Source organism: Hipposideros armiger, unplaced genomic scaffold (genome assembly GCF_001890085.2).
Source record: "Hipposideros armiger isolate ML-2016 unplaced genomic scaffold, ASM189008v1 scaffold_346, whole genome shotgun sequence".
Classification (NCBI taxonomy): domain Eukaryota; kingdom Metazoa; phylum Chordata; class Mammalia; order Chiroptera; family Hipposideridae; genus Hipposideros; species Hipposideros armiger.
This window is the reverse complement of record NW_017731696.1, coordinates 38611-51129: the sequence shown is the minus strand read 5'-3', so window position 1 is coordinate 51129 and position 12519 is coordinate 38611. Positions and strand designations below refer to the sequence as shown.

Here is a 12519-nt window from a genome sequence, read left to right as displayed (position 1 = left end):
ACCATGCTGTGCTGGGTATGACGCGAGGCTCGGGGCCACCCACTCCGAGTTGGTAGAGGAGCAGTTTCATACCTTTTCCTTCACTATTTATCCATTTTGAAAACTTCCATTTGTATTTATGCTTATAGTTATCAATGTGCATGTGCATTGTAGGCCAGAGTTTCTACATATACATTTTGACAAAGAATGAAGAAAATTACTTGAAAATCCTAACACTCTATCAATAATATGCAGTCGTAGTGAACAGCAAGTTAATCAGAGTGAAATTCTCTCCTAAATGCGTAACAGTTCTGGGATTTATCCTACAGAGTAACAGAAGCATTTCCAAAAGGGAGATTAAATTGGGCCATGCTGTTCCTTTTCCCTTTGCACAGACACCCCTCCAAATCAGGGAGCCACGAACTTAGAATTAAGTTATCCATCCCCATTTGAAGCTTAGAACGTTATCCATCCCCATTTGACCACCCATCATAAGGGTATCCATGAATGTCTCCTCTGCTTTGCAAACACTACTGATGGAGACCCTCGGCCACCATGGAGTGCACAGTGGGACTGTGTGTAGCCAGGCCAGGCTGGGGGAGATGACCAAGCCTGCTGGCCAGTGAGGCGGGCAGGTGGACTTGTAGCCAGAGGTTTGGATCAGTGGTTATATAATGCTATCTTCTTCTGTCTAGTAGCATAAATTGTCTGGTGTTAATTGATGTTTTCACTTTGCTCACGGATATTGTCCAACTCTGCATGTTTTCCTGTCTTGCAGGGAGTGAAGTTGACGAGGCCAACAGTATAACGAAGGAAGCATTCTTAAAGCAATGTATATATATGTACAGGATTGTACACACACTTCTGAAGACTTGTACTTGTGAATGTTGCTTCGATGCATATTTTATTTTTTTACACAAAAATATGATATAACTGTTTAAGTGCCTTAAAATGGATTTGACAAGAACGTTATTTCCAAAACCTACTTTGTTGGTTACTGCCAGGGATGGTACAGTATTTAGGAGTTGTTTAATATTTTTTTTTTCCCTCATGCAGGCAGCAGTCATCCTAAGTGACAAAAGCAAATATGCTTTTCTCGCCCCACCTTTGTGCAATACAACTCTATAATAATTACTGTACTGTTCGAAATGAGGTCACACCGTCAGAGGCGTGCTCTTCTGATAACAGTGAAAAATTCCAAAGTCTTATTCGCAAATACTTTGATTTCCTGTGTGATTCTTTTTTTCCTATGACTGTGACATGCCACTTTCTTATCAGCTCAGCAGGGGTCACTGAATAGATGCTGGAAAGCATAAGTTACATGCGTTTCTTGACATCATTTTTTTAAGACATTCCTTCAAATGCTTTCCACACAGAAATTCCTCAGTTCCATTATAAGAGATTGTGGTATTATAGGTCTTAAATTTATCATAAGCTGCTTGAAAGAAAGAGCCTGATATTTGAGTTATGAATAAAGTCAGTGAAGTTTTGAGGTAAACTACAGGATTTTTTAAATTATATTTCATGTTTTTCCTTTTTCTTTTATAATTTCTTTCTTTCCTGTTTTCCAACATCCTTTCCAACAAACTCATAACAGCCAAATGTGAGACACAAATATGTTGTAATCAGTTTGAGAGCATCAACCATTAATGATGGATTATATTCACATTCCACAATTGAGACCAAAAATTTTTTTCCTGTTACACAAATGTGCTGAGCACAAATTGCTCCTTTTTGCCAGAAGCAGCCTGTTACATCCTTGAATTAAGCACACTTAAGGCATTTGAGACAAGTTATTAATGAGAATTTCCTTGGCAGATTTGACAAATGTTTACAACATTTTTTTTTAAATTAAATCATATTGCTCTTATGAATAATGGAAATATGAAGGTCATAGATGCAAACAAATATTACATATACACATTCTGTCTAGCCAAATGACAAAAAAAATGGGCACAGAAAATGCAAAATCATTCATTAACCAAAATATCAAGTAAAATCACTTCCCAGTTGGGCATCAGCTTTCAGAGGAGTATCCAAAATTTGCTTTTGCTATGCCTGGAAGAACTTTCACTGGACCAAAATAGAGAATAAAGCAATATATAGCATTAAGGGAACACTTTTTCTCTGTTTCCTACATACCGCTCTGTCTCATCCTCTCTACATGTCCTTTCTTGATTTGACAAACGATGTTGGCATCTTGGGTCACACTGAGGCCGCACTCTGTCCTCAGCAGCTGTTTTGTTGTTGTTTTGTCAACAAAAAAAATCATTCCTTAGACACATACCAAGTTTATCAATAGTGTTAATTTATATTATTGTTACTAGCAGGTCTCATTTTGTGTTACTTCTGACTCATTTCAATATCATTGAACCTCATACATTTCAGAAGAGTTATCCTCAGTGTCAATTTTAATTAAAGCTAGTGCCAGACCCTGCAAAAATCTATGCTAAACAGGCTGTTTGTCAAGAATTTCTGCTGTTGAGAATTTCACTTGTGTCTAAAACTACAATAATTTTGCTTGATACTTTGGATGCTTACATATGAAGCACAGAAAGGTTTTCATGTTTTGTTCCTATAAACTTCTTTGGATTTCAGAGTAATTGTCTGTCTGCCTGTCTGAGCTATCATAAAAGCTAGCATTAGAATACTGATTTTTTTTCCCCCAACTTATCTACCTCTATTATCAAACACCTATAGTAGGTGTGTGATTATGGGATAAAATTCAATGGAAAATGCTATAACATTTTATCTTTTGCTTTAAAACTGTGTTTCGATTTCAAATAGTCTTCTTTACATGGTGAATTTCGGTGGCTTTTGTGATATGTTTATGCCTATTTTTTAACACAAATGCTATGGCATATTTTTCCATAAAGAGCAAAAAAAATCAAAATTTATTTTTAATTCATGCTTATTGGGAATTAATTACTTGTATCTTAAAATACTTTATCATGTTTATGCACTCTCCAGCTATCCATTTTGAGAGCTTGTTTTGTCTAACTGTATTTATGAAAGAAATACATTAGATTTTATTTATGTTTACTCATTTTTCCACCTGGATTTTTCTAAATGGTTGTTACAAAATTTGATTTTTTTTTATTGGGTAATAATGTTAATCTTTTCATGTGTTCTTTTCTAAGGTTTAAATTTTTTTGTTTTTTGGTGTTTTTTTCCTATTCTGTTTAAAACTAACACACCTCTGGCTAATGTTCAGTTTTTGTTTATGCTAAATACCAAATTTTTTCAAAAGGATTGGTAAAGTAATGAAGTGGATTATTTATGATGAATGGGAAGATGAAAAGAATTCTATGATTAAACAAAGAGATGTTTCAGAAATCACAAGAGATCCCGTGGCTTATTTTTAACCTATTTCAGATGTGCTCACTCTACCTTCTGAGTATGTATAGATTTCTCTTGATTCATCCAAATACTGTTACATCATTTGTGGTTAAGTAAATACAAGCTCCCTGGCCTTCTAGGTACCCATCCATCTCAAAACCTTCACCACACTATAACGTTAAAATCCAGAAACAGCCCTTGTTTTTTTGTTAGAAGTATGTGTTCTCTGCATCAGAGCTGAGGACCAAAATAGAGACATACACCAAAAAAGTGGCAAACATTAGGTGATGTGAATTTTAGCCACCCTTGTCATACTTTTGAAGGATAGGACAGATGAAACCTAGAATGCCTTTTCTAAACCCAGTATTTCTTTTTTTATTTTTTCAAACCCAGTATTTTTTTATGAGCAGGTTACCTTGTTTGAATTCCAAAATACCTCTGTGTTCTTGTTTTGCTGTCTTAGCTTAGCAATGCTCTTCTCCCTGGAAGGAAAGGCCACCTCCCCCAGGAGGCTCACCTGCTCCCCAGCCAGTGCTCAGCTGCTTCTCTGTGATGGGCCGCTAGGACTTCTGAAACCCTCCAGTCTTCTGAAACCATTGTCGGACCATTACCTTACCTTTCTATCTCCTCCAACGTGGTCCTCATTTCTGTTTTTCTACTGTGCCTATCACAGTGCCCAGTTCAGAGTAGTCGCCAAAAAAAAAATGTGTATTGGCTTTCCAAATTATGATCTTAATGGGTAGGACCTGAACCTTCAAATTTTTGAGAGCTCTTATTATAGATACTTCTTTGAGTTAGTGATTTTGGTTACTTTAAATATATATATATCAAAAGCGAGATTGCTGGATTACATGGGTAGTTCTATTTTTAATTTCTTTTGGAACCCCCGTACTCTTTCCCATAGTGGCTCTTGCTGCAGTTCTAAAACACTCCCCCACCCCATAAAAAAGCCTTTAGTAAAACTCTGCTTTATACCAGGGCTTTTTGTGTATTTGGGGGGTGGGTGGGGTGGGAATGAAATAAAAAGTTCAACATCCGCCAAGAGGTGACATAGGGGAGAGAAAGTAGAACATTCCAGTAACAGACACCAAGTCATAAGCAGGAATTCTGTGCATGAGATGATCAGAAGAGTAAAAACTCCTGGAAATCTCAGTGGGAGAATACTTCCCACAGAACATGGAATTCATTCTTAAACCATTACATCCGAGTATAAGCTAGGTATTCAGATGGGCTGGGGGACTGCAACACTAGTAGCTAATATCCAGTGCTCTGGGTGTAAATACTCCCACCCTGGAGATTCCAAGCTACCAACCTGCCGTCCCTAATGGTGGTATCAGGAAGGGACGTAGTGACTTGCTCTCCCGAGATGAAATAAGCTGACTCCTGCATGCCTCTGCACTACAGGTCACACTAGGTTCTTTACCCAGATTTTTCATTTAATTCTGTCGACAGCTCTAGGAGGATAAGTACCATTATTATCTGCATTGTACAGATAAGGAAACTAAGGCTGGAAAGGTAAATAGTGAGTGCGAGCCTCACAACTCAGACGTGGTGGAGTTGGGATTTGAACTCAGATTTTCCTACCTCCAGAGCCCACGTGACTAACGGCTACCGTAGACTCCTCTGCAACCCTAAAACCACATGCTCCTTACAAAATTTTTATGTTCCCATATTCTAAACTCCTGGAAACTTGCAATGATTCTAAATTCGACCTGAGTTCTGCAGCCAAGGTTTTGATAAAGAACGTTGTTCTCCCTTTATTTGGAGCGAATACAAAGCCCCACATCTCAGAAATCCCAGGTAATTGGAAGGAAGGAGCTTAGGGCTTCTATCAACCACCAGGCCTCAGAGTCCACGGGTAGGAAAAGACAACACGCTGAGGAAACAGACCCTCAGCCCTAGGGTTTGATCATTTCCCTTGTTACTGGCTAATCCCACACTCGAAATCCTTGCAACCATGTTGATTTGCGTCCACTGTTGGAAGTTCTAGACTCTGATTCTCTGTGTTCAGAGAGCACTGTTGTCCGCATGGCATCCTGGGCTGGCTTTGCCAACATGGCTAGAACTTAGCCTATATCTTCTCCACCATTAAAGGATTCCCTGATTTCCTACCCTGGGACCCACCGCTGTTATCATCCGTGCAGGGCATTCTGACAATGCCTCGTCCCCTCAGGCGGTACTCCAGCTCCACCCCTAAGAAGCCCTGTGTTTGTGGAAGACAGAGCAAAATACCATTTCTATAGCTCACTTCCCTGCTCACAAAGCCAAAGTGAGAATTGTCTGTTTTTAGGATCGAATGAGAGAACCCCTGCAAACAGCTGTCACAGTGCCTGGCATTTGGCAAGAACTCAGTAAGTGGCAGCTACTATTATTGTTCAACACGGAAGGGACCTGGGTAAACCACATCAGACGTGTGGTGTCGGACATGTGAAGTCAGGTGTCAGGCTCTAGCCTGCCCGAGTTCTAATCTATGCAAAAGGTCTATTACAAAGTCCGTTAAATGTCACTAATCAAGTCAGGAAGTGACCAGGGCACGAGTCTCTACTTGGTCAGTTAATGAAGACACCTGGTTCTGAATTTTAAGAAGTTTGCAGCCATCCCTGGCTTCCAGCAGAGATGGAAATTCCCTCTGGACCTCCAAAGCTGCCTGAGTCTTGCCTTTTTCTGCCTCCTGCTAAGAACTCCAAGCAAAAATGTTGCCCAACTCCCCCAAAAGCCCCAAGAACCATCTGATAATGCAGCTGACAGACAGAGCTGCCCCATATCGATTCTGGTTTGCTAACACCTGACTGTGATGAGTTCTGATGGTGAGCTGTTTCTAGAGCATTCACTGTATGGTCACGGCCCCGTCTGAGAACTGTAGCTTGAGCTCTTACTGTGTCCAGGCTGGTATGTCCCCTTTCCACTTGGTCAAGTCCTACCATAACCCTAGAGTGGCTGGCTGTCCCTTTCATAGACCACCTTTTCCACTCACCCCTTTAATGGTAACATTCCCAGGAATTCTGGTCTCCAGCCTTTCTTCCGACCCCATGTGCTCTCCCAGTGGGAACTTCTGGGCCATTGCCACCGCATCAGTCACCTGTGAACCAGCTCTCAGATCTATGGCCCTGAGCTCACATTTCCAATTCCATTTGGACATCCCTACATGGGTATCCTGAACGTCCCTCTAACCCCATGTGCCCTGGAGGAAAAGTCAATAACCTCTTTCTTTCCCTTCACTCAGTCCTCCCCAAACCAGCTTCCTCTGTTGGCATAGCAACCTCCTCAAACCTGCTTCCTATGTTGGCATAGCAACCAAGCCTCATGTCCTCCCCCTCAATCTTCACACCTCACTTTTCATGTTCAGTTTAGTCAGCAAATTCTCTTGAGTCTCTCAGCAAAACCTCTCCTTAATTCCTACCTTCTTCTCCATCCCACTGCTCCTGCCTTAAAATACCTTTTTCAGTGTTCTTTTTCCCTCCAGCCATGCCTTTCTCCAATCCAGGAAACCCTTTACTGACATCTATTCACCCCCTGCCATGCGCTGGGTGCTCTGCTCAATGCTTTACATGAATCCTTTTTAATTTAATTTTTATAACCTGAATCCTCCCATTTAATCCTTAAGACAATTTTGGACATTGGTGTAATTATTCCCATTTTACAGATGAGAAACTGGAGGCTCCAGGAAACTAAGTCCCAGGGGCCAGAACTTATAAACGGCAAAGCCTGAATCTCTTCCTGGGTGGCTGGCTCAGCCAGCAGCTGGGCCTCCCTCCCACTCTGTACTACTGACCCCCAATTCTGAGGCTCCCACCACATCCCCCACCACCTGAGATGTCGTCCTTAGTTTTCAATTGTCTACTGGATTTCTCCACTTTCTACTTTTTCACTTATCAGGTTGTGCAAAATTAGCGTTATCCACATGCCCCCTCCCCAATTGATGAATTTCTTCAGTGGAGACCTGTTTTGTTTATCTCTGTAACCCTGATAACTAGCAGAATGCTTGCCTGATAGTAGGAACCTGAATAAACATTTGTTGAATAATAGGTTAACCAGTAATGCCCTCCAGGTTGCTTTTCAGATTCTGGAAGACAGATGTCTTCATATTATGGACCACTATTTTTGGAAAGTGGCATGTGACTCAGTTATCATTCAAAGAATGGGAATCACCATATTAATCAATCTATGGATGCTTCTGAAAGGACTTTTATTTTTAAGAAAAACAATCAGAAAAAATAATTTTGACTCCAGAGTAGTTGAGACCCAAAGCATCTAGACCTCAGTCTCCCTCCAGATGCACATTCCCATTGTGGCATTCACTGTGAGAGCCATCTTTCCGACCTATATGCACGTGCAACGTCCTGAGGTCAGCATCAGGCACCTAGCCCGGGAGGAGCATGTGGCTTTTGGCCCCAGGCTAGTCAAATAGGCCCTGCCTCTCTGTCCTGCATCTGCCTTTCATTTCTCATTCCCCCAGGACCCAAATGCACACTCTAGTGGCCCTCCTGGGACATCACCCACTCAGCCCCAAATGCTTAAGGATCCAACCAAAGCTGGCCGAGAACACATGGGCAGATGCACGAGAGAGTGCTGGGCCAAGTGTAATGAGGTCCAGGCAGGCCAGTCATTGTAAAGGGGGCCCTACATCAGAGCCTTTTACCTCTGGGTCACTGGTTCAAATCCAGCCAGGCCATGCCTGACAGAAAATCATTACGGGCTCTGTGTCAGGCTGCTCGACAGATGGAAAATGAGTTTCTGTCTCCATTCAGCAGGCAAGTGTCCACATCACACTTGGCACTAAGCAGCTCTCAGCTCTGTGGACACAGAGCAGAAGTCATGCGACAGTTGCCCGGGTCTCAGGCAGGTCCCTGAGGTCAGGCCGCGCCTGCATTTCAGCAGACTCTGCGTGGGAGTCTGACAGCTCCCTCATCTCACTCCTTTCATGAGCACTTTATTAATCTGGTTGTTTGGTTCTTTTCTCTGAAGACCTCATTTAACAAGTAGTTTGAAGTAATGGAACAACTGAAATTTTAAAAATATCTGATTCTGCAGCATGAATAGAAGAGCAGCCAAGATCACAACAGAAAACTATCTAAATTTTTTTTTTCCTTGGCAGAACTGGGTTGGGCAGGGCCTGGCTGGGCTGCTGCAGGTCCACTGGGGGCTCCTGGCTGGGCAGGCAGGGCACAGCAGCTTCACCACAAAGCGCTCTGGATGTGGGGCACTGGGGACAATTTCCTCTCTAGGGTATTTTATTTTCGCCTCACTTCTTTCCTCTTAGCCAGCTAAGGCATTCCAGGCTTAGAAAGAGCCTTCTTCCCTTCCTGTGCACACGGGCCCTGCCGAACCCTCAGAAGTGTCTACGAAACACCCACAAACTGGATTCTGCTCACACATCCAAATGGGAGGAATCCACATCCGCCCTGGATTGTTCTGGTAAATGCAGAAGGGCCGAAAAACCTGAGAGAGCTATGCAACAGCAGCCTGGCCCGTGAAGAGCTTCACCCTCAAAGGTGTCCTTTATACCCCCCTCCCCACCCTCCCCAGGGGTGGCTGCAGAGTCATCCCCTCCTGAGTCATCCAAAAAGCCCTCAGTCCTCCCAACACTCAGTGGCTCTGACAGAAGGAACCCACTCGTGGGCGTGGACCCATCCTCAGCAAGTTTGCTGTCTGGGGATCCCCTTGGCCAGCATGGAGCAGATGGCACTGTCCCTTCTGTGGATGGAAATTGGCCAGATCACAGTGGATTGGCCGGTCCGCTAAGAGTGGGGGCAAAGGGTCCCCTGACTGCACGGTTCACCTGATTGTGGGAATCTGGCCAAGGTGTGTGGAGGGACCTTATGAGCCATGCCTGGGAGCAAAGAACCAGGGAACCCTGGTTCCTGTTTCTGTCCCTGGGAAACCCGTTCTCTCCTCCTTTCTGTGTCCTTCCAGCCCTGCTCAGACAAGAGCGGGGGCCCTAGGCCTGAGCTCCGTCTCACCCCTCCTGTGGGGAGATGAGACCTGAGGACAGGGAGAGGCCCAGACCCCAGCCTTTGCTCCTGCCTTTCTCGCTCCCTCAATCTTCTCACCCCTCCTCCGTGTTTCCTGAAGCAGAAAGGAGTCCCCAAATTCCCAGTTTGCATTTTTCTTTCTGCTCCCACTCTGTCAGGCATACTGGTATTGCCAAAGAGAGATAACCCCATTTTGTATCTGCTGCCATTCACACATCCCAGCAGTTTTCACACAGAATCTCTGCTGTATCCGAATTGGGGGGCAGGCGGGGCCCTATCCAAGTGCACAGTTACTGTGATGGAATGCGGTGTTACTTTCCTTGACAGACCGCTTGAGGGGAAAACCCAGAGCAGAGTGAAAAGGCAGAGCTGCCCAGCACACTTTGAGAAGAAGCACTGCCCGGCAGCCCCTGCCCTCTCCACCTTGCCGACCTTCTCTGCTGCTGGAGGCCTTCGCACAGGGAGCCTGTAGCAGTCGCTTGGACCACCTTGCTTCTCCCCAGGGTTCTCACTGCCACGTTCAAATGCAGCCTCTTGGCTCCCTCCACGCAGAGGAAATAGAGAACAAGAGGGACCTGCCGTGCACACCCCGGAACAGAGAGAAGCTATCGGAAGATTGCCCTGCTGACTGCCTGCCCATCTGTGGCAATTCCCCGAGGTCAGCAGAGGGGAAAGGCCCCCCCGACAGGCTGAGCCTAAAGCAAGGGGTGGTCCTGGGCACCCGGACTAACCCTGATCGGCCAGAAAGGGGGAATCCCAAGGAAAGGCTGCTCCCTGCTGGCCCAGCCGAAGCGGAGCGAAGCTCTTCCTGCCCCGGCTTCCGTCTCTAGCAGAGCTTCTGAGAGAATGAGGGATGGGGCCAAGAGAAGGCCAAGGGCTTGCTTGCCTTGACATGTCGGTAGGCTGTGTGTGAGGAAGGGTGAGAAGCAGCATTCCCGACCACACCTGGCACTGAACCTGGCACATAGCAGATGCTCAATAAACCGTTATGGAAGAAAGCCATGGACTTCTAACCTGGCTGTGCCACGGCTGTGAGTCCTGCCCACGTCACTGCTGCCTGGGAGTTTGGGTTCCTTCTCTGAAATGGGGATGGCAATGGAATACCCACCTCACCGAGCTGCTTCTAGGCTAAAACGAGGCCACTCATGTGAAGTCAACTCCCAAGGGTGACGAAAATGTCAGGGATGGGAGAGTTGGGTGCAAATATGCACCAGAATTAAGGTTTTTGTGGCTAAAAAGCAGTTCTAATTTATCCGTTCACAGTGTTGTATTAATTGAATAAGAAATCTAAGTTGTAAGAGTGATCTCCTTCCCACCAATGAAACTCGGTGGAGCTATTTTCTTTTGGGGTGGAAAAAAATTGCTTTTCTAAATTGAGCTGTGAGGGAAAAAAAAAAAAAAGACTGTTCACTGCCGGCCTAGAGAGCTAGACAGCCCTGGCTACACAAAATGCGCACAGCTTCCTTCCAGGACCAAGACGGGGTCTTATTTACACTTATTTACATATCGAGCGAGGTCTCCATGGCTGCCTGCCCGGAAGCCCTATTTTTAATTGTTTGCCGCCCCAGCTGCCCCTCTGACCCTTCCTGGCACTTTTCTGAGAATTTCCGGCCACTGCTGGCTTGGGAGGGAAGGGCAGAAGATGAGACTCCTTGGGGGGCGGGGGGGGGAGGGGTCTCAGCAAAGGCTGAACTCAAACCAGAGGCCCCCAAATACAACATTCTGAAGCCCCTTTCCAACGTGGTCCTCCTGGGGGCCAGGGCTGGTCCCCTGCGGAGTGGAGGGGATTTGGGCTCTGGCCAGTGGACCAGCTCGGCAGTTTGGCCAGCTGCATCCCATGTGGACAAAAGGACAGGGGAAGAGGGAAGCAGCTCCTGTGTGCTCGCCAGCTTCCTCGCTAACTCTGTTTCTGGAAGAATTCAGAATAGTTCCAAGGCAAAGGGCTTGCCCTGAAATTTGGATGAGCTGGGGGTTTTTTTCTTTCTTTCTGAAAGCAGAATTTCCTAGACAGAGTAATAAAATATATAGATGTATAAATATTTTCCAAGAGTGCCCTCTAGTGGACGTCTGAAGGACGTACAAACAAGTGACTGGGATCCCAAACTCCTGAATAAAAATAAAGCACATCCGTCTGAGAGCTCCTTCACACGTGATCCGAAAGCATATCAGGTTTCTTCCACGAGTCCATAAAATGTCACATGGCCTTGACTGGAGATGAAGGCTGCCTTAAATCTTTAAAAGAAAACTGTGCTCTACTTTCGGAACTGGAAATCATAATGTTATATGTACGGTATTTTGAAACTTTTTTGTGTGTGGAACGGAACGATGGAAGAGACGCGTTGGTTGTATTCCTAGGCTGTGCACGTGTTGCTGGCCCAGTGCTTTTATTTTGGCTGCAGAGGGAGCCAAGGCTGCATCTACGTCCAGCCCCAGAGGCCACACACACTGCTGGGTTTTTACCTTAGAGGATGTGGGACAATGAGTCATTTGTGCCTCTTCCTGGTTCTTGCTGGCCAAGGTCAGCTTTCCCACTGGAACCGAGCAGCTTGGCGCAGAGCCTGAGCTGTCTGGAGCCTTTCAATGGTGCAGAGCCCAGGGGGAGGGTGTGGCCCCACCGCACTCCCCCCAAGGGCCCCAGCTCAGGCTCCCAGGCTGCCCTTGGCCATGTCCTAAAGCCTCATGCTCTGCTCAGTTTAGCATGAAGGGCCTCCTGGTGGAGGCCCTAGGAAATCACCAGTCCTCAATAAAGGTTCCCAGGCAGAATTCTGCGATGAGGTAACTCAAAGGAGCTTCTGACCATTCTCACTCCTTCTGGTGAGCTTTTTAAAAAGTGATTAAATTTTATCTGTTACTAGTTAGATTCCAATTTATCTTGTAAACCACTGCTGCTGTTGCTAGTGATAAAATGGGTGCCATTCATTTAGCTCTCCATTTGACAAATATATTTTGAGCAGCTACTCTGTACCAGGCACTGTTCTAGACTGACCACCAGGACATACAAGGTCCTGATCTCATGAAAATTATAATCTAGTGCAGAGATAGATGACACACAAGCAAATAGATCATTTTGAGGCCACAAAGGGAACTAACAGAGTGTAATGAATAATAAGGGGATACTTACCTACCCAGATGAAGCATTTGGGAACACTTCTCTGAAAAGGTTACAGTTAAGCACCTATTATGTGCCAGGTGTTTACTGTTAGAGGTTGAGAATGCAAAGATAAAGAAA

At 45.0% G+C, this 12519-nt stretch overlaps 1 protein-coding gene across 1 annotated transcript in view; it reads left to right on the top strand.

Moving 5' to 3' along the window:
• The window catches only part of SLC10A7 (solute carrier family 10 member 7), a 226933-nt gene extending 223618 nt beyond the window's left edge, over nt 1-3315 (top strand). The window contains exon 12 of the mRNA XM_019661351.1: nt 758-3315. Within this exon, the coding sequence (XP_019516896.1) occupies nt 758-787 (30 nt within the window). The 3' untranslated portion in view covers nt 788-3315. The remainder of the gene's footprint in view (nt 1-757) is intronic.
• Nucleotides 3316-12519: the final 9204 nt, after the last annotated feature.